The sequence below is a fragment of the Convolutriloba macropyga genome, chromosome 5 (genome assembly GCF_964194025.1).
Source record: "Convolutriloba macropyga chromosome 5, txConMacr16.3, whole genome shotgun sequence".
NCBI classification, from domain to species: Eukaryota; Metazoa; Xenacoelomorpha; order Acoela; family Convolutidae; genus Convolutriloba; species Convolutriloba macropyga.
The window spans coordinates 69,349,337-69,372,196 of NC_134472.1; the positions used below are offsets into that span (position 1 = coordinate 69,349,337).

Here is a 22,860-nt window from a genome sequence, read left to right on the forward strand (position 1 = left end):
CAAAGACAGACTATGTGCAATGTCAATGTCAGCGGCAGCTCTTTTAAATTCCTTGGAGCATTACTAAGAAGGCACCTAGCACCATCTAAACATCAACTTCCCGTTTAAATTAGGCTGATGTTAATCTCAACAAGAACAAAATTTTATTGCAATCAAAAGCAGTTTCAGACAATATGACAAAGTTTAAATATCTTATTTCTTTCTACCACCACGTTCTTTCAGTTGCAACACAACAGAGCAGTTATCACTCATGTTATAAAATGCCAGAGTGTTTGAGTCCTTAATGAACATACCATCGTATACAAGTTTCTGTTTACCAGATGGCAATGTCAGTTTCTCGAAAACCTTTTCCTTGATAACGGACACGTAATCTTTGTACGGAAGAGTGATGGATATGGTCTGGCCATTCAAATTCCACTCTGGTTTGGAGTAATCTGTTGGAATTGAGACATTAATCGTGACATTTGGCGACGTTCGCGACTGCAGGAACGCAGCTTCAGGTATCAAGTCAGCTTCACCTCGAGGTTTTTTGGCAGCCGATGGTCCGGATAGGTCTTCGTTTATAACCGCCGATGCTTGAGATTTGCTTTGAGCTGGGGGAGCCTGAGGTGGTTTGGGGGGAGGCGCGACAGAGCCAGGGGGTTTCATAGACGAAGCTGCTGCAACGGCTGCCTGCGCCTGAAATAATTAATAGACACTCAATATTTGGTCCGGTTTTACATAATTCCAAATTTTGATTGAACGTCACGTCAATTTAATAAATAAAGTGCCTACTTATTAAATTCGAGATACTCAAAGTTACAATATCCGACAAACGTCGCTACATGATGAAACATAACCGACTAAACGTCGGAAGAATTGCTCTCGAACGACTAGTGGGAGCTCGAATGAATTGCAGCCTGCTTCAGTCGGGGGGGGGGGGGGGGGGGGAGGGAGGGGAGGGGAGGGGAGGGGAGGGGAGGGGAGGGGAGGGAGTGGGAGCCTAAATGGGACTAAGAAGTTCAATATTGGGCTTCAAATAACCACATTAGAGGTTAACATATACCACTATTAAGATTTAAAGTGCAAAATGGCACCAGTTTCGGCGCACTTTTCATTTGACTTTGAGTATTAAATTGCCACCAAGTGTGCTGCTTAAATTGTAAATGAGAGAGAACTTCAGATCACGCAAAACGCAGAAAGTTAAGGGCATAAAATTCTCTCGAAAGGTAAAAAAAACCAAGCAAAAAATTTGCATAAAAAGACACATATTACGATAATTGCTTCTCTTCGAGAGCAATTAATAAACGTTGTGTGCTATTTTTATTGCCTGGGTAGCGGAACCATCAAAATAAGTTAATGTCAACAACCAACGTTAATTAGTTCATAACAGGGATCTATTCTGTTTTGCCCCCCCCCCGTGTTTTTTACGCCCCACAGTTACAAATTATATGTTGTTATATAGCACGTTACTATATAAAAAAATAGCACATGCGCCTGGGGCGTAAAAGATATAAGCCCACTAAGCTGGGGGGGGGGACAGAATAGATCCTGTAACAGATTTTGCGCAATTGCTACTTCTAACTAACCTGTGCATTTTTCTCCGCAACTGCCGCTGCCAATTGGTTGGCTTGCTGGGCAGCCAGCGCCGCCACCGCCAAATTTTGGTTGTGCATAGCAGTTAGCCCAGCAGCCAGACCCGCATTGGGTCGCAGCATAGCTGCCTGGGCACCCAGCATAGCTGCCGCGGGGTTCGGGTTGAACACCGGCACCATTGGAGGTCTCTGGACTACTGGGACTATTGGCACTAGAAGTGGGGTCGCTGTCGGGTGGGCGAGGGGAGGACGAACAGCTGGCGGGGCTACTCCACTGCCAGGCAATAGAATTGCTAAACAAGAGATTTTAACTTTAAAATTTGACAGCATGTCACCAACAGCGGTATTTTATGAGTATCTGGGACTTATTTGAGCATCGTTTTTACAACAAACTAAACTTTAGATCTGTTGTTTCCAACTCAGAATATAAAATCAATTGAGTTAAAACGAGAAACAACGCAAGATTAATACATCAGTAACTTTTATGATATATCATGATTTTTGATGCGGCAATGATCAAGTCACCAAGACTGTCCACTTTTCAACTTAATGGTGGACTAAATTGCCACGCAATCTTATGATTTCCACTCATGTAAAAACGTTTTAGATTAGAATATTTTCTATAAAAATACCAATTCTCCCCTAACAAAACTACTTTTCCAAAAACACTTACAATCTTTCGGAGCAACGGGTTCACCCGCAGACGATCCGGAAGGAATATCCAACAATCCTGTTTTGTGAGGCCCGATTTTCTCTTTACTACTATCTTCAGCTAATCCTTTCGCTTTATGAATAGCCTCTATCTGATCCTGGATCGTAATATTAGCTTGGATCCTTTTAGTCGTACTCTCTACACTCCCTGTGTGACCATCCCAAATTGCACGCTCGTCTCGTTTTTCCTCTTCTTCTTCGCCTAATCGTCGACCAATCACTGTCTCTTCATCTCCAGCTCCGAAGATATCAGTTCTTCTCTCGGCCAACTGTCTCAAACTATCGCCAATTTGGTTGCCTATAGCAAACACCTCCTCTTGTTGCTGCTTTTCTCTTTTCTGTCTCTCTTTCTCTTCGATCCATCTAGGATCCAACAAATTGTACTTGACGTGTTGGTTCATCTTGTCAATTGGGACTTTCTCTCCCGTGATTTCGTTTATGACGTAATTTTGAAGTTGAGACGTTTGATTGGAGGTTGTGGGCTGTTTCATTTTGGGATCATAATCCTTTCGAATCAGGAGATCTTCCCCACCCATGGCTAGGGGCTGAATAGCTGGCTGATTATTCTGCAAAAAAAAACAATTTTATAATACATTGCAGCATATTTTAGAGTTGCCAATACTTTTAACATCGCCAATTTGCAGCGATTTGGTAGAACAAAAGCAGAGGAAATCATCGCTGAAGACCACTTAGCTTTGCTTTACATCAAATTCTCCCCTGGAGGTGAGGCTGGAGATTAACTTCTATCAAATTATGTTGATTTATTTATCTTTCGTAGCCTTCAATTCCTTGTAATCCAAATTTTGCAAAGACGCAAGGTGATCTAGAATCCTGCGTAATTTCTTTCAATATTAACAAGGTAGGAAAACTAACAAACAAACCATACAGATTACAATCAACCACTTTAAATTGTTACTTAGGTTGGAGACACAAAATTTAATTATTCTATAAGTTGCACTTATAAAAAAAATTTGCTAATCAATATTATAAGTTGCTATTGGCTGTTATTATTTATGAGAATGTTAACCTGGTTTATGACTTGAGCTGCTGCAGTCTGTTCATCATCATCTTCATCCTCATCCTGTCCATTGTCATCTCCCTCTTCCTCGTCCGATTCCTCCATATCCTCCAAGTCCATATCAGCTCCTCCCCCACCTGCGCCTTCATCAACCCCAGCTCCACCCACTCCGTCTTTCTCTAAAAAAACAAAAAGTCCTGAATACGAAAAACAACTCACTGGTCCATCTGTGTTAAGTCAAGTTACCCAGAGAATGAACTTGCAACTATCTTGTCCTATCCACAAATTACTTGTGTTGCCGCGACCTTTCTGCATCCATGCCGCGATGAGTGACTTGTAGTCACTGGGTTACGGTTTAGTTTCAAAATCAACAACCTAGCCAGCAGATTTCCGAAAAATAGCCGCGGTCGACGCGCTAGACTCAATTGGGGGTTGAAACAGAAAAAGAAAATGGAAATTGACAGAATTTTTCCCCCAAGTTTCAAAAGTGTTCTAATTCGCTGCGCAAATTCAGTTAGATTCCTAAAAAAAACTTAATTCATCTTTATTAAATCCAAACATTAGTTTAATCCGAATACTAGTAATTCAAGACGGAACCAACAACGTGCTCAAGCACAATAGTAAATCTGCCAATGAAAATTTCCTTGAACACAAAAAACTAATTGATTAATGCATTGAAAAATTCAATCCAGATGTTTGCGAAATACCACCATTGAAAATCGTTGAGCAGTATAGGGAGAAAAATGAAAAAAAATGATGAAATCAATAATCTTAATGCATCGTACTATTCCGATAAACCATCCTTCAAGACATCCTTTCTTAATGCTAATATTAAAAATGTAAATAATGCAGTAAACAAGAATAACGGTAGTGATTCCATTGGATATAATTTCTTATAATTTAATAATGTGCATTTAAACTACCAGCATGGTGTGCCTCTTCTCAAAAACTGGCTACTTTCTCATCTTCTTCTGACAAGGTAGCATATGTCCCAAAGGACTCTACCAAAACAAAAGCCTAATTAAAAATAATTCCTCCATACTCTTACAGCTCTAATTATCGAAATAAACCATACAACTACCCCCAAACAGACAGAAAATTTCTTGACTTCTAATAACAATTATCAGCCTGTGAATCAAAGATACTCCGCGCTAAACTATAAAGGTGCGCTAAACTGTTGTTGCAATTGTTTAAAATAAACGACATTGAACATCTTCTTTTCGTCAACCCAACAATCAAAATATTTTTATTTAGTTTTGCTAGTGTTGGCCTCAAGATTTCCCGCGTCAACAGTGGTAATAATATTACATAGCAAAACAATAACTTTCGACGAAGGCTTTGGAAAAGCTTTTAAGTACCCTCCACAAACAGGGCTTTTATTTGTAGGTTGTGAATTTCTTATTACTAAATTTCATTTTCTGGTTAGCTGAATACAATGAGTCTATCAAAATGACTCTGAGAGTCGGAATTAAAAATTTATCATCTAAATGAACAAAGCATTCTTAGCAAGAAAGAACAACTACGCACGCTAGTGCACGATCTTGGTCATAACTGCATTTTTTGTTTCACAGAAACATGGCTTTGTGAGTTTGATGATTAAAACATTTTCAATCCTGACAAATAAAGTTACTGTTGTTTCAGAACTGACCGTATTTCGACGGCCGGAACGAAAACGAATAAAGGTGGTGGAGTTATGAATCTATTTACAGGGAAATTTGAGAGTGTATGGGTCTCATTGAAAACACCAACCTGTCCATTACTAGTGAATGTTACCTAATAACAAATTGCAATTAACATTGACAATGCAATTACGAAAAACAAAAAGATAATACTCCTGGGTGACTACAACATTAATTATTTAGATGCCTTGGAAAGATCTAGGCTTGAAACAGTAATACTTCCTTATGATTTGCCTATAGAGAACCCAACCATTCCAACTTATTTAAACCGGGGCAACAATACTAAAAGCCTTATTGATTACATTATCACTGACTGTTCAAATATAAACGACACTATAATTTGTGATAGCATAGTAACAAGTGACCACTTTGCTACTCTAAGTCTGTTAGGGCTTCAGGTTAAAACTAAAAAGGTACCAGTCTAGAAAAAATTTTTTCGATAAAAAGAAGAATCATGCACTTGATTTTAAACACTGCCTAGAACAACAAATGTTCAGAACAACTTGGATTCAATGCTACAAGTTGAAAACTTTACAATAGCACTTTTGAAAAACGCCCCACTTAAAAAAGTTTTATCCGAAATGACAAAAGTTTTTTTTAAATTAACAGACAAATGGTTAACTAGAAAATCAAGCCAATTGATGGTCGATCGAGATAGGTTTTAGAATGATAAAGACTATGAAAGGTTCTTTGATCTAAAGAACCAGTTTAGTAATTCTAGTGACAACGATTTCAACAATTTCAAAGAAATCTTATTGAAGCAGCAGAAAATGAGAGAAAAAAATGGATGTTGATAAATGAAGTAGGAAACTCAGAGAAAACCAAGAATCTATTGTTTGAGAACTGTGTTTGGTGATTATGTAACCCAAAAAAGAATTGCTAACCTGTTGAACTATCGTTTCTCTACACTTGGGAAATCCTAAGGCCCCCAGCAGCCACTACAGATTTCTGGGATACGCAATCCTAAAAAAAACTTTCAGCTTTCACTATGCAACGGAAAAAGACTGTCATGATGCAATTACGGCACTTGGGAGAAAGAAACGAATCGGACCATCAAACATTCCTGCATGGGCTATTAAAGACTCAGGCAAGCTCTGTCATTGTTCCTCATTTAAACTTTCTTGTGAACTAATGCATCAAATTATCTAGCTTCCCTAATGAGCTTAAACAAGCATATGTTGTTCCACTGTACAAGAAAGTTGACCCTGATGAACCTAAAAAATATCGCCCAATTCCCATTACACATGCCTTTCTAAGATTATTGAAACCATCCTAAGGGATCAAATTTGTCAGTACCTTTACGACAACAAATTATTAAGTAAAAATCAGTATGGTTTTAGGAAAAAGTTTTCAACTATCAATTTCCTCTTATTTTGCAAAGAATTCATCAAAAACAAAACTGACAATAACAATTTTGTCACAGCAGCATTTCGTGAACTATCGAAAATATTTGTTTCTATCAATTACATTTTGGATATCAAGTTAGGCAACATAGGTTTTGATGAGAGCTCAAAAAATCTCTTAAGGAGTTTCGTTACAAACCGCCGCCAATCCGTTATATTACAAGATTGCATATCAGATGAACTAAAGCTTCATAGAAGTGTACCACTAGGAACAGTAATTGGCCCGCTCTTATTTAATCTGTACATTAATGACATGGCAACAAGAGTTGACAATGAAGATGAACGTATACAATATGCTGACGATACCATTATTTTAACATTTGATACCTCCATTGACAAAAGCAAGATCAAGTTAGAGCAAAATGCAAACAAACTTATTCGATACTTCCATGAACATCACCTCACAGTTAATACCCCTAAAACTGAATTCATGATATTTGGTAGGAGCAAAGAAAAGATTTCAATGAACAGATAATTATAGATTCAATTCCAATAGACCAGAAACATGAATTAAAATATTTAGGGGTTCACATTGACAGGAATTTAACGTTTCAAGAGGAAGTGAAACATATCCTACGAAAAATGGCCCAAGGAATAAAAACAATTTATGCTATTAGAAAATCAATTCCACAAAAACTATTGATACTTGTCTTAAATGCTCTGGTATTAAGTCACTTGCGCTATTCAGCAATTATCATTCGCGCAATTGAGCAAAATTTAATAGTATCCCTTGAAAAATAGAGCTTAACTGGTCATTACGAGCAGCCTTTTTGAGACAAAAATCTGAATCTGATCAAGATATTAAATGCAGTCGGAATATACTCCCGCAAACTCTTTTTAAAAACAAAAAGATTACAATACTCTTGGAAAATAAAAAAGAGTTGCGACCTGCTTCTTCACCAACATCGGGACGTCCCATAATCACCGGGAATATTAATGAGTCTATAAGGACTAAAAAAATGTTCTGGGACTATAAATTTTCCTCCACCAAAATGCAAAACTCGTTTGTTAGGTTAGCGATACTAGATTGGAATGAACTACCAATTGAAATTGAAATCAAACAAGACAAAAAAGTTTCCCCAAGCGACTTAGAACTTTCTTTTGCTCAGCTTACAAAATGAACCCCTTTTTTGTGGAAGGTTACTTGTTCAACATGGCATGACTTTCAATTTGGAAAAATAAAAAAGACCTACTGTTTACTGGTTGGGTTGACATTATAAACTTATTTAATTTTTTATTTTGAGATATGCGACATAATTTGAAATAACTTAAGTTTTCTGTTGTAATATGTATATAACAAATCAATTTAAATAATTGAACTGCCGGACTAACATCAATTGTATACTCGTTGATATGGCTCGGAATTCAGTGTTTTTTTTAAACTGACAGCTATTAAAGCTTAATACTGATATCAGTTAGCAATCGCTCCAATGAAATTTGATAACCTAATGCACTATGGCTTAATGACCGGGCTTTATCGGTTTATTCGGCTTCTTTTGATTTTGACTTCGACTTCGACCGTATTCACTAGATAGCGTAATTCAATTGCGTGAAAAATTTTAAAATCCATTCGGTTGAAGCAGTGAGTGAGTTAATTCAGAAGTCAAGAATGAAAAACGTGACTTATGCAAAACGAAAAACGAGATCAAAAGATAAAAGGAACTTAAAAAAACAGCCGGAAGTAACCCAGAAATGACCCGAAGATGTCGTCGCCAAAAAACAGCCTGTCGAACAACTAGTGGCTGATGGCAGTGAGCATCAAACAAGAGAAAACACTTTTAAATTTAAAAAAATCAACTAAAATGCAAACTAAACCAAAATGAAAAAATCAATTACTTTTCAATTTTTACAAGTACAAACACAAAAGGAAAACATTATTTCAGGCAATCGAGTCAACTTAATTGCTCACTCAAATTCCAACAAGCCAAAATAAGCACAAAAACATCTCTAATTTTGAAATAAAGCGAAAAACTAAGAAATTAAGCGAAATATTAACTTTTTCTGTCAAAAGGCAAAGAAAAAATGCTTTGTACCAATAAGCTGTATTTAATTTGTAATCGAGACTGCCCCGCGTCATGTAACATTTAGTTACAAGTAAAAGCAATAAAAGACAAAACCGACTCACGTCGGGCGATTTGCTCTCAAGCGACCGTCGAACGGTTGGCATTGTCAGTACCTTGCCATGGTTTAGTAAGGCTAGCTTCAGCTTGATTAGACTCTGCAACTTTCATTTTTCTAACCTTGTTAGTAAATAAATCAAATAAAAATTGATATTTTAAAAATTTGCAAAAAATTACAAATTTAAAAGAAAAGCTTCCAGGTTTCGCAGCGAAGATGTTCAAAATTATATTTTTGTCACTGAAGTTATGTCAAGTAAGCTACCTGCAAGACTTGAAAAGCTTCGTTCGCCAGAAAAGATCGTTAGCCTCCGAAAAGGACAAAAATATGCAAAAATTTTAAACAATTGCAAATTTTAACAAAATCTTGCTAATATTCAAGATAATGAAATCTTCAAAACCATTTCATTGTCTCAAGAGAATATCCAGCATCCCCATTTCAAGCTCTAAACAGTTTCACTGGCTCGAAGATCTATAGGCTTGGAACATGATAATAAACTTCCGAAAAATTGAAAGAAAAAAAAACTTTATCAAAAAACTGCTAAGGCTTTAGTCATTATTGCTGGAGGAGGTCCCTAATGCCCTGGTGCCGGAAAAAAAGGTTTAAAAAATTCAAAAACTTAAAAAAATTGCAAATAATTTAAAATTGCTATTAAAATCTTGAAAAACTTTCAATTACATCTAGAAGCTATGCAGTAGCCTATAATTAAACCCTAGAGGAGGTTATGTGGCTCCTGAGGCTGGACCAAGCCCATGAAATGACAAAAAAATTCATTAACTTGAAAATAAATAATTCAAAAAGACAAAAACTTGAAAAAATTGCAAATGTTTTTAATAATTGCTGAAATTAAAATCAAGAAAAACTTTCCATCACATCTAGAAGTATGCAGTAAGCTATAATAAAACCCCAGAGGAGGTTATGTGGCTCTTGAGTCTGGAGAAACCTAAGAAATTATAAAAAATTTCCCAAAACTTGAAAATTTCAAGTTGCATAAAAAACTGCTAAAGTTGTAATAATGAAAGTTGAAAACTAATCCATGGCCACAAAACATTTTCCAGTAACCTATAATCAAACCCTAACAGAGCCCTAACAGATTTTTTGTTAGGCTGAAAAACCTGAATAATGACAATGTAAAAAAATAACAAAAATTGCAAGTTTTGTAAAAAGAAATGCTAAAAATCGTGGTGTTGAAATCCTGAAAAACATTCCATTACATTTAGAAACTATACAGTAACCTATTGTCAAACCCTAGAGGAAGTTTCTTGGCTCTCGAGAAACTTGAAAAAATGCAAGTTTAAAAAATTGCTTAAAATTGTCATATTAAAAAAAATGAAAGCTATTTCATGGCAAATAATTTTTTTTACTCATCAAATCGTTAAGAACGTTTTCTGACCCCTGCGTCTGGAAAGACGTAAACAATAAAAAACAAATGTCAAAAAAATGAAAAATTTGCACGTTTTGTCAAAAAAATGCTAAAATTAGTGTTGTTAAAATGTTGAAACCATTCCACTAACACTAGAAAATATGCAGTAACCTATTTTAAAACCATAGAGGAGGTTCCTTGCCACCTAGGGCTGAAAGAACTAAAAAATAACATAAATTTTCAAAAAGCTTGATAAAAATTGGGAACGTCTCCAAAACAGTTTGAGCCAAAACAGTTTGAGCTAAAACAGAGCTGAAAGGCTCTAAGAGGACTTAATGCCCGCTGGGCGCTACCTGTTTATCCCGTTTTGGAGGACAAAAAGTCAAATACGTCAGACGAACATATGTCAAGCAAAAAATCGCATAAGACCGACAGGACTAATATAATTGCTACAAACTTCGTTTGAGAGCAATTAAAGACAAAAATTAGCCGAAAAACGCAAAAAATGCTAACCTGTTGAACTATCGTTTCTCTACACTTGGGAAATTCGAAGGTCCTCAGCAACCACTACAGATTTCTGGGATATGCAATCCTAAACAAAAATTTTTTTAGCTTTCACTGTGCAACGGAAAAAGACTGTCATGATGCAATTAGGGCACTTGGGAGAAACAAACGAATCGGACCATCAAACATTCCTGCATGGGCTATTAAAGACTCAAGCAAGCTCTGTCATTGTTCCTCATTTAAACTTTCTTGTGAATTAAGAGTTGCGACCTGCTTCTTCACCAACATCGGGACGTCCCATAATCACCGGGAATATTAATGAGTCTATAAGGACTAAAAAAATGTTCTGGGACTATAAATTTCCTCCACCAAAATGCAAAACTCGTTTGTTAGGTTAGCGATACTAGATTGGAATGAACTACCAATTGAAATTAAAATCAAACAAGACAAAAAAGTTTCCCCAAGCGACTTAGAACTTTCTTTTGCTCAGCTTACAAAATGAACCCCTTTTTTGTGGAAGGTTACTTGTTCAACATGGCATGACTTTCAATTTGAAAAAATAAAAAAGACCTACTGTTTACTGGTTGGGTTGACATTATAAACTTAATTAATTTTTTATTTTGAGATATGCGACATAATTTGAAATAACTTAAGTTTTCTGTTGTAATATGTATATAACAAATCAATTTAAATAATTGAACTGCCGGACTAACATCAATTGTATACTCGTTGATATGGCTCGGAATTCAGTGTTTTTTTTTAAACTGACAGCTATTAAAGCTTAATACTGATATCAGTTAGCAATCGCTCCAATGAAATTTGATAACCTAATGCACTATGGCCTAATGACCGGGCTTTATCGGTTTATTCGGCTTCTTTTGATTTTGAGTTCGACTTTGACCGTATTCACTAGATAGCGTAATTCAATTGCGTGAAAAATTTTAAAATCCATTCGGTTGAAGCAGTGAGTGAGTTAATTCAGAAGTCAAGAATGAAAAACGTGACTTATGCAAAACGAAAAACGAGATCAAAAGGTAAAAGGAACTTAAAAAAACAGCCGGAAGTAACCCAGAAACGACCCGAAGATGTCGTCGCCAAAAAACAGCCTGTCGAACAACTAGTGGCTGATGGCAGTGAGCATCAAACAAGAGAAAACACCTTTAAATTTAAAAAAATCAACTAAAATGCAAATTAAACCAAAATGAAAAATTCAATTACTTTTCAATTTTTACAAGTGCAAACACAAAAGGAAAACATTATTTAAGGCAATCGAGTCAACTTAATTGCTCACTCAAATTCCAACAAGCCAAAATAAGCACAAAAACATCTCTAATTTTGAAATAAAGCGAAAAACTAAGAAACTAAGCAAAATATTAACTTTTTGGTCAAAATGCAATGAAAAATTGCTTCGTACCAACAAAGCTGTATTTAAATTGTAATCGAGACTGCCCCGCGCTCTAAGCTTACATTTAGTTACAAGTGAAAGCAATAAAAGACAAAAACGACTCACGTCGGGCGAATTGCTCTCAAACGACCGGCGAGCGGTTGGCTTCGTCAGTACCTAGCCACGGCTTGTTTAAGCTAGCTTCAGCTTGATTCGACTCTGCAACTTTCATTTTTCTAACCTTGTTAGTAAATAAATCAAATAAAAAACTGATATTTTGAAAATTTGCAAAATATTACAAATTTAAAAGAAAAGCTTCCAGATTTTGCAGCCAAGATGTTCAAAATCATATTTTTTCACTGAAGTTATGTCAAGTAAGCTATCTGCAAGACTTGAAAAGCTTCGTTCGCCAGAAATGATCGTTAGCCTCCAAAAAGGACAAAAATACGCAAAAATACGCAACAACTGCAAATTTTAACAAAATCTTGTAATATTCAAGATAATGAAATCATCTAAACCAATTCATTGTCTCAAGAGACTATCCAGCATCCCCATTTCAAGCTTTAAACAGTTTCACTGGCTCGAAGATCTATAGGCTTGGAACATAATAAATTTCCGAAAATTTGAAATAAAAAAATAAACTTTATCAAAAAAACTGCTATGGCTTGAGTCATTAAAATATCGATATATATTCCATTAACTCGGAAAACTATGCGATAGCGTATCATCAAACCTTGGAGGAGGTCCCTCATGCCCTGGTGCCGGAAAAAAAATTCAAAAAAACTTGGAAAAATTGCAAATAATTTAAAACTGCTATTAAAATCTTGAAAAACTTTCCATTACATCTAGAAGCTATGCAGTGGCCTATAATTAAACCCTAGAGGAGTTTATGTGGCTCCTGAGGCTGAACAAAAACCATGAAATGACAAAAAAATCCAAAAACTTGAAAATAAAAAAATCAAAAGACAAAAACTTGAAAAAATTGCAAATATTTTTACTAATTGCTGAAATTAAAATCAAGGAAAACTTTCCATCACATCTAGAAGCTATGCAGTAAGCTATAATAAAACCCCAGAGGAGGTTATGTGGCTCTTGAGGCTGGAGAAACATAAGAAATTATAAAACATTTCCCAAAATTTGAAAATTTCAAGTTTTATAAAAAACTGCTAAAATTTGTAATAATGTAAGTTGAAAACTAATCCATGGCCACAAAACATTTTCAAGTACCCTATAATCAAACCCTAACAGAGATTTTTTGTTAGGCTGAAAAACCTGAATAATGACAATGTCAAAAAAACAAAAATTGCAAGTTTTGTAAAAAAAAAATGCTAAAAATCGTGGTGTTGAAATCTTGAAAAACATTCCATCACATTTAGAGACTATACAGTAACCTATGGTCAAACCCTAGAGAAGGTTTCTTGGCTCTTGAGAAACTTGAAAAAAATGCAAGTTTTATGAAATAAATTGCTAAAATTGTCATATTAAAAAAATGAAAGATATTTCATGGCAAATAATTTTTTTACTAACTTATTATCATATCGTTAAGAACGTTTTCTGGCCCCTGCGTCTGGAAAGACGTGAATAATGAAAAATAAATGTCAAAAAATTTAAGAAATTTGCACTTTTTGTCAAAAAATGCGAAAATTAGTGATGTTAAAATGTTGAAACCATTCGACTACCACAAGAAAATATGCAGTAACCTATTTTAAAACCATAGAGGAGGTTCCTTGCCACGTAGGGCTGAAAGAACTCAAAAATGACAAAAATTTTCAAAAAGCTTGAAAACAACTGAACGTCTCCAAAACAGTTAGCTAAAACAGAGCTGAAAGGCTCTAAGAGCACTTAATGGCCGCTGGGCGCTACCTGTTTATCCCGTTTTGGAGGACGAAAAGTCAAAAGCCTCAGACGAAAATAAGTCAAGCAAAAAATCGCATAAGACCGACAGGACTAATATAATTGCTAAAAACTTCGTTTGAGAGCAAAAGACAAAAATTAGCCAAAAAACGCAAAAATAGCCTTAAAACCGGAAAAGTAGTTGAAAAATCTTTAAATTAGCGTAAAAATCCCTTTAATTAATAAAAACATTCGAAACGCTATCAAAAACAATCTAAAAATATTTAACTTTAGCCTATAATAACCTTTTAGACAACATAGAAGTTTCAAAAAACAAAAACATAGCTGGCAGATTGCCCGAAAATAGCCGCAATAGCTTCGTAGATCTGCAGTCTCAAAAAAACAGTAAAATAGACAGACTAACATTTTTCGTTTTTTCATTGAAGGCTGATATATTATAAATTGATTAAAAATCTGTATAAGTTTTGCTGCCTATATTAGCTGCTCTCAAATAACCTTCATTTAGAGTAACACACACCCATTTGACCTTATCTCTTTGAATTAAAGTAGATAAAAGTCAATTTCAAAGTGAGGAAGTCATTTTTGAGAGTGAGGTAAGTCAAGTGTGACCCAAAATTTAATCACGCGAATGAACAAAAAAATTCGCTCCACTAAGAGCGAAAAATGACGTCACACATGCACTTCAGTTGAAATTGCATGAACGAATGAACAAAAAGCAGATTTGAAGTGGTTGTGACGTCATATGGTCGTAACAAAAATCGCGACAAAAAAAATCAAGAGAAGGCCAATAATAGCCCCAGCTATCGCTGTGCGGCTATTAATAAAACATCTTGAAAAAGACGCACGTGAACAACAAAATTGCTCACCTAGCGAAAAAATTTTCACACCTACATTTCTCGCTCTATTTCAAAAAGGCATGAACAAAAAACACTCACTTTTCTCCCATCTTCGAATTTTTTCACTGAAACAACTTTTTCAAACTTTATTCACTCACTGAACTTCCGGTTTTCTTGCTCGCTCACTTATCAAAAAAAAACAGAAAACCTCTTCGAGTCTTAAAAAGAAGAGCGCCTAAATAAATAAAATCCGCTGAGAGGCTGACTGCTGCTATTAATAACTGACTAACGTCGAAAGAATTGGTCTCGCACGGGAGCTCGATGTTCTAATAGAGCAACTACAGGAACAAATTGTGGCGCACTGTTCATGAAAGTTAGGATTAAACTACCACCAGGTGAATTCAGTTGCCTACAACTATGAATGAGAGAACAATTCAGGTCCTTCAAAAAACCAACCATGATCAAAATCATTTGAAGTGAAAACGTTAGAGCACAAATTCCCTATCCCTTAAAATGAGCTTAGAGCAAGAATTACTGGCCAAAATGGCTGTTTTGCGCTAACCGAAACGTCAACACATGACAGGAGAATAGCACCAAATCTGAGGGACTATGTTAAGCCCTTTACAAAAAAGGGACTAAAATCAACGTTTCGAGACAACAATGAAAGCAGAACCTCTTGCAAATGTAACCTCTAGTAAAACATAACCGACTGAAGTCAGTGGAATTGCTCTCAAAGGACGGGCGGGTAGTTGTTTTTGGTAGTAGCTAGGTCGGACTTACTGAGGCCGCCGTAAATTCATATAAGACGGGTTGGAGTGGGGAGGATTTGGGGGTCGAGCGTACTGCCCTTTACACGAAGATTTTATGTCTTCTCAGAAACCTCGTTGAATTGTAGAATTGAACACTTAAGGAGAATAGCAGAGCTGCTCAACGACTAAATACCCTCCGGGAATTACTAGTTTATCCCGTTTTTGCGGACGAAAGCGTCAATTGAAAAATCTATCAAGCAAAAAAAAATAGATAAAAGACCACCGGACTGATATAATTGCTACAAAATTTGTTTTATAGCAATTAGTGTGTGCGAAATTTTCGAGATATAAAACAGAGAAATGCGTCAAAAGGCATAATTTTCTTCGCAATTCAGATTTCAGTATTTAAAATACGTATAGAATTTTATCTCATTTACGTAGTAAGCTCACAAAAAGGGCAAAATTTAGTTCATTTTAATCATGAAAAAACATATGACGATGACGGTTTTAAATGACAGTTGAAAAAATATGACGGTTTTATGCGTGATACTTTTTGGCATTTGAATATATCAGTACAAAATGGCGACCAGTATTGAAGTCATGAAACAGAAAACCGAAAAATGACCATCAAAAACTGCCGTCTAAAAAACAACTTGTTCGTTTTATCGCTCTCGTGTAATATTATTACGTAATCGCTGCTTATCGTGAAATTGAGCAAACAATTTCCGGTCAACAAATTCAGTTCATTTTTAATGTTAAATTCAACACAGATGTAACAATGCTAAATCACACTTACGACCACTTGCGTCCTGTCCCTCGCCTTCAGGCTGAGCAGTGGGTTCTTCGTCAGCAATGCCCAATCTCTTCTTCTCATCTGTTCTCTGTTGATGAATAACTCTGGCACCCACAGTGCCCGGTGTCACAGGTGGTGGCAGTCCAAGGGTCTCGTGCGCTTGGAAGTCGACCGTTTCCACAATAACAAAGTCATGCCAGTCTATTTGAGCATATGCTACTCGTTCACGTTCTTGTTCATCGGCCTCCTGTAATAATAGATCACACCTGAATAACATCAGACCATTGTTTCAGATTTGTTCACTTGAGTTGTTCCTAAATTCCTTAGTTAAATAATTGAGCAAGAATTAAAATCACACATCTGAAGATTTTAAAAAAGTTAAATCTTTGAAAGAAAAGAATAATTAGAGGACTTATAAATATATGTTCCATTGTGCCCGAGCAGGTCGAGGTTGCACTGGAGTATTCATTTGCCAATTACTAATGTACCTTTTGTTTCTGTTTCTCAATATGTTTCTTCCAATCCGCTCGTCTCTTCGCCTCTTGTACCATTGGGTCTATGCTGAGAGACTGCATTTCCAAAGTATCCACTAGGTCCTTGGGAGGTATTAGCACTTTTGTGTACTGTTCAACAAGTTTCGTGAAATATTGGAACATACCATGCTGAGGTCTTAAGAAGTCAAATTGCGGGTTTCTCTGTTCCCTGTTCATCAACTGAGTCAAAAAGTGTCGACCATTTCTGGCAACAAACTGAGCTGTCAGCTTGACAATGTCCAACTCCTGTCCTGAAATTGAGGGTGGATCAGCAATGAATTCGAAATCTGGCGGTGCTTCCTTGGGTACTGCCATCTCAGCCACAACCTAACCAAAATCCATTTTGAACGAATTACAAAAGCCTCTTATTAAAAACGAGAAGGATCGATACTCTGAGTTTTGACGTGATGTACCAACACCTCATCAGGCAAACAATTCATGAAAATTGAAATTTATAAATATATAAAATGTAATATTGTAAATACACTATAAATAAGCCTTCTGAAGACTATAGGAAAAACGACTGTTTAATTCCTAATTACACCCCCCTCCGCTTGAGGAAAGCATAATATCTGTAACTGCTTACACAAATCTTTGTTTACAAATAATGATTTGATAAATATTGTCCTTAATTTAACTCAACAGTCTAGTCAACAAACCACGAAGATACTCAAGTTTCTGATCTCAAACTATACCTGCTGCTTGATTTTCTCCTGCTGAGCCAACACATTACTTGAAGGCATAGGTTTCGCAGGAGCGATATCTTGCACTTTTCCTTCTCGGAATTCCTTAATCTTATGCTGATAATACGCATGATATGGATCCGTAGCGTTGAAGAAATTAAATTTGGAGTTTGACACTTCATTCTGTCGCACTTTATCCTCAAAATCAGGTCCATTTCTAGCAACGAACATCGCTGTTTTATCAATAATATTGCGATGCTCAGGCGGTGGATAGATGATTCCAACAATGGGTTTTGTAATATTTGATTCATTTTGATTTTCGGGAGGTCGATTATCGTTTGAATGAGGCGGTGGTCTGTTTTGTCCATTCTGCATCTGGTTGCTGGGTAGTTGTTGACTCACATTTAGCCCTTCGCGCGACGTGGCAGGATCAAGAGTCATTATAACTTACTCTCTGAAATGATGAGCATTATATGGAGTTTTTCATTATATCTCAATACCAATTAACATAGAAGCGTTTAGTTTATGAGGTAGCTTTTACCGCTAAGTTTAAAACCTACAATTAATGTAAAACACATTCAAGATGCAGAAATTTCTTTTTAAAAAACGAAAACTAAATTAAGAAATGCCCCTCCCCAACACGGTGAATATTGGCTGGCCCGCGGCCCTCACAGCACTAAGTCTTCATAAAGCATTTCGTATTGTTCAAACCTGTCAATAAAATGATAATATTATACACTAACATCAGCTGAGAAAATATAAAACAAAGACAGACAACAGATATCTTATAAGACAAAAGATGCAGAAATGGCAATTCAGCACAAATATCACGAACAGATCAAAAAGCTGAAATACAAACAACGCATCCATGATGTACAAAAAACTACATTTAAACCGTTAGTTTTCCTGCACTTGAGAAGCAGGACCTTCACAATTAAGCGAATAATAAATCTAAAAATAAATCTATTCTTCCCACCTCAAGCGCAATGAAATACAACAATAAAAAATGTAAAGATGATGCAGAAAACAGGTTCTTTAGGCACTTCTTGCAAGCGTTTTCCTAAAAAAGTATTATAATTAATATTAATCGAGAAATTGTCAAAGAGATTGATAACAATTTTGAAATTAACCAACTCAAAACTTAGTTTTATAAAAACTTGAAACTAATAAAGCTTGTTGCCCAGAAATAATAGGTTATCTGGTGCTAAAAAATTTACCGGCCCTGTCAAAATCCTTTTTGATGAATTTCACGGCAGCGCTCTCAAAAGTTCAAGTTTCTTTAAGGATGAAGAAAGAGCAGAAGTAAAACTGTTGTCCTATAAGCCCACTGTGAAACGTTTTCGGACTCTGAGTTCGTCGTCAGGTTCTTAAGGCTAAACAATGCTTAATAGAAAAGTTTTTGCTGCTTCTATTAGCTGCTCTCAAATAACCTTCATTTAGAGGGACACACACCCATTTGACCTTATCTCTTTGAATTAAAGTAAATAAAAGTCTATTTCAATCGCGACGACGAAATAAAAAACCAAGAGAAGGCCAATAATAGCGCCAGCTATCGCTGTGCGGCTATTAATCAACAACAAAAAAGCTTTGTCGAAGATCAAACGGAAATTGATCGGAAACTTTTCAAGGTTGAAAATTCTGACCTGCAAATATCCTTGTGGTCGAACCGAAAACGATCGATCCCGAGACAATGAAATACAACAATAGGAAATTGAAAAATAATGTAGAAAACAGGTTTTCTAGCCATTTCTTGCAAGCGTTTTTCTAAAAAAAAATAAAGAAATTAATTTTAATAGAGAATTTATCAAAGAGATTGATAACAATTTGAAATTAACCGACTCAAAACTTTAAACTAATGAAAATTATTGCCCAGAAATAATAGGTTATCTGGTGCTAAAAAATTTCCCGGCCCTGTCAAAATCCTTTTTGATGAATTTCACGGCAGCGCTCTCAGAAGCTCAATTACCTTTAAGGATGAAGAAAGTGCAGAAGTAAAACTGTTCAGTCATAAAAGCCCACTGTGAAATGTAAATAAAACACATTCAAGATTCAGAAATTTCTTTTAAAAAACGAAAACTAAATTAAGAAATGCCCCTCCCCAACACGGTGAATATTGGCTGGCCCGCGGCCCTCACAGCACTAAGTCTTCATAAAGCATTTCGTATTGTTCAAACCTGTCAATAAAATGATAATATTATACACTAACATCAGCTGAGGAAATGTAAAACAAAGACAGACAACAGATATCTTATAAGACAAAAGATGCAGAAATAGCAATTCAGCACAAATATCACGAACAGATCAAAAAGTTGAAATACAAACAACGCATCCATGATGTACAAAAAACTACATTTAAACCGTTAGTTTTCCTGCATTTGAGAAGCAGGACCTTCACAATTAAGCGAATAATAAATCTAAAATTAAATCTATTCTTCCCACCTCAAGCGCAAGTGTTTTTTTAAATAATAACATTCTATAACATAATTGGTAAATTGGTTCAGAATTGTGAAACATTAGAGCAAATGTGAGGAAATACTGGCAAACAATAAAAACAAGGAACACAGAAAATCAAATGGTTCTGAACCTGAGAAAAAATGCAGAGCATTAGTTGTCAAAGACTACTTGCCCGAAAATCTCTAAAAGGGGCATTCTGAAAGCAGTCACCAACTAGAAGGATCTTGGAGCCCTCATGTCAAAATACATGTCACTGAACAAAAATTGCTCACGAAGAACCAATCAAGCCGAAGTTTCGAAAGTCAATTCTTCAAAACTACTAAACCTGAAGAAAAAAAATTAACAACAAAAAAACTTTGTCGAAGTTCAAACTGAAATTGAACGGAAACTTTTCGAGGCCGAAACATCAAAAATAATTGTGACCAGCAAAAAAAATTGCAGTTGATACGAAAACAATCGATCCCGAGACAATGAAATACAACAATAAAAAATGTAAAGATGATGCCGAAAACAGTTTCTCTTCTTGCGCGCGTTTTCATGAAAAAAAATATTAAAATTAGTATTAATCGAGAAATTGTCGAAGAGATTGACAACAATTTGAAATTAACCAACTCAAAACCTACAGTTTGATAAAAACTTGGAACTAATAAATGTTGTTGCCCAAAAATAATTGGTTATCTGGTGCTAAAAAATTTACCGGCCCTGTCAAAATCCTTTTTGATGAATTTCACGGCAGCGCTCTCAAAAATTCAATTTTCTTTAGGGATGAAGAAAGAGCAGAAGTAAAACTGTTCAGTCATATAAGCCCAATGTGAAACGTTTTTGGACTCTGAGTTCATCGTCAGGTTCTTAAGGCTAATCAATGCTTAATAGAAAAGTTTTTGCTGCCTCTATTAGCTGCTGTCAATTAACCCTCAGTTAGAGGGACACACACCCATTTGACTTTATCTCTTTGAATTAAAGTAAATAAAACTCTATGTCAAAGTGAGGAAGTCTTTTTTGAGAGTGAGGTAAGTCAAATTGTGCCCAAAATTTTAATCAAGCGAATGAACAACAAAACTCGCTCTACTTAGAGCGAAAAATGACGTCACACATCCACTTCAGTTGAAATTGCATGAACGAATGAACAAAAGGCAGATTTGAAGTGGTCATATGATTGTAACAAAAATCTAGACGACGAAATAAAAAACCAAGAGCAGGCCAATAATAGCCCCAGCTATCGCTGTGCGGCTAATAATCAACAACAAAAAAGCTTTGTCGAAGATCAAACTGAAATTGAACGGAAACTCTTCGAGGTCGAAATTTCTGACCTGCAAATATACTTGCGGTTGATCCGAAAACAATCAATCCCGAAACAATGAAATAGAACACTAAAAAATATAAAGATGATGCAGAAAACAGGTTCTCTAGGGACTTCTTGCGAGCTTTTTCCTGAAAAAAAAATTTAAAATTAATATTAATGGAGAAATTGTCAAAGAGATTGATATCAATTTGAAATTAACCGACTCAAAAATTTACCACAGTTTTATAAAAACTTGAAACTAGTTAATCTTGTTGCCCAGAAATAATAGGCTATCTGTTGATAAAAAATCTCCCGGCCCTGTCAAAATCCTCTTTAATGGATTTCACAGCAGCGCCCTCAAAAGTTTATTTTTCTTTACAGATGAGGAAAGAGCAGAAGTAAAACAGTTCAATCATATAAGCCCACTGTGAAAAGTTTTCGAGCTCTGAGTTCATCGTCAGGTTCTAAAGACTAAACAATGCTTCATAGAAAAGCAAGAAAATAAAATGCAAATCCACTCATTCAAGGAAGTTTACTACATTCATATCTACAAAATTTCACATCTGAGTTTACATTTATTTTCAACTTGATATAACAGATGCATGTCGACATGTTTTCCATTAAAAAACCACTCTTAAGTTACCAAAAACTTTAAATCTATTCTGGAATAAATCTAGAATAGACTTATAGTCTAATAAATATGAGTTCATCGTGAGGTGGGAAGAATAAATCTATTCTTCCTACCTCAAGCACACGTGCTGTTTTCAATAGTAACATTCTAAAACATAATTGGTAAATTGGTTCAGACTTGTGAAACATTAGAGCAAATGTGAGAAAATATTGGCAGACAATAAAAACAAGGAACACAGAAAATCAAATGGTTCTGAACCTGAGAAAAAATGCAGAGCATTAGTTGTCAAAGGCGACTTGCCCGAAAATCTCAAAAAGGGCATTCTGAAAGCAGTCACCAAATAGAAGGATCTTGGAGCCCTCATGTCAAAAAACCTGTCACTGAACAAAAATTGCTCACGAAAAACCAATCAAGCCATTTGAAGTCATTATACTACGTCGAGCCAAATACATCAAACAAGGCAAACCTGGGTACCGAGCTGAAGGCTTAAACCGGTTAATTGGCCCAGTTGTAAGGTAGCCTTACTGCTACAGTAACGTAGATACAGTTGTAAAGCAATGGTACAAGTTGCAATGGTAAAGCAATAATCCCAAGGGCAACTAAACGCAGGCAAGTCCTCCTGACTTGGGTTGAAAGAGAAACATCACATCTAATGAAGCCTATCGCCAAATTGAAACTTTTGTTTTGTAACGTGTCCTTCTTTCAAGTTGGAGTTTCATCTCCAAACTAAGCTTTCACTGTCAATTCTTGTTTTAATATCCTCCAATGGAAAGTTATTTTTATTACCGTTAAACTCAATAGCATTTTTTCCATCGGTGAGTCCGCTTTGGCGTGCTCTGCAACCCTTGTGGTAATATGTCGACATGTCTGCCCTACATAGATGGATTTGCAACAATTACAAGTGATTCCATAAAAGACGTGGGATTTGAAAAATTTATCAGAGCTAGACTTAAGGCGAGGTAAACAGCTCTCAAGCTTCCAAATGGTGAAAATTGTATGTAAAGGATGAAATTTAGCTTCCATTACAAATTCATTTGAAATATTGCCTCTATACTGTAATACAGATTGTTGTTTCTATGTACTTTTCTGTTGTTTTATGGCTACGCCAGCGTTATATCCTTTCTTTGTTCTTGCATTCTGGTTAAATGTATCCTTGACAATTTTCCCTACCCAATGCCTAGGATTTTGTTTACGTTCCCATGTTTTTTCATTTTTTGTTAATTCTGTATGGAAGGCTTCCCAATTGCTGGTGCGTCAGAACAAACGGCGTATAGTTCCCTGTATCATGCCT

At 35.8% G+C, this 22,860-nt stretch overlaps 1 protein-coding gene across 1 annotated transcript; it reads right to left on the minus strand.

Moving 5' to 3' along the window:
* Positions 1-126: 126 nt before the first annotated feature.
* On the minus strand, positions 127-19,232 carry LOC142339591 (splicing factor 3A subunit 1-like). Its single transcript, XM_075389737.1, has 8 exons — positions 19,169-19,232; positions 17,215-17,656; positions 16,475-16,846; positions 15,990-16,233; positions 3,313-3,482; positions 2,248-2,851; positions 1,569-1,867; positions 127-678 (listed from the first exon to the last, which is right to left on the minus strand). The coding sequence occupies exons 2-8, from the start codon at positions 17,641-17,643 to the stop codon at positions 193-195; spliced, it is 2,604 nt and encodes an 867-aa protein (XP_075245852.1). The 5' UTR covers positions 17,644-17,656; positions 19,169-19,232; the 3' UTR covers positions 127-192.
* Positions 19,233-22,860: the final 3,628 nt, after the last annotated feature.

What these genes read in the sequence shown, in the direction of transcription:
- LOC142339591 (XM_075389737.1), bottom strand. Translation starts at nt 17,643, where the DNA reads ATGACTCTTGATCCTGCCACGTCGCGCGAAGGGCTAAATGTGAGTCAA. An exon ending in AGGAGAAAATCAAGCAGCAG is followed by an intron (nt 16,847 to 17,214) that starts GTATAGTTTGAG and finishes GATTTTGGTTAG; the next exon opens with GTTGTGGCTGAGATGGCAGT. An exon ending in TTGCGGAGAAAAATGCACAG is followed by an intron (nt 679 to 1,568) that starts GTTAGTTAGAAG and finishes TAATTATTTCAG; the next exon opens with GCGCAGGCAGCCGTTGCAGC.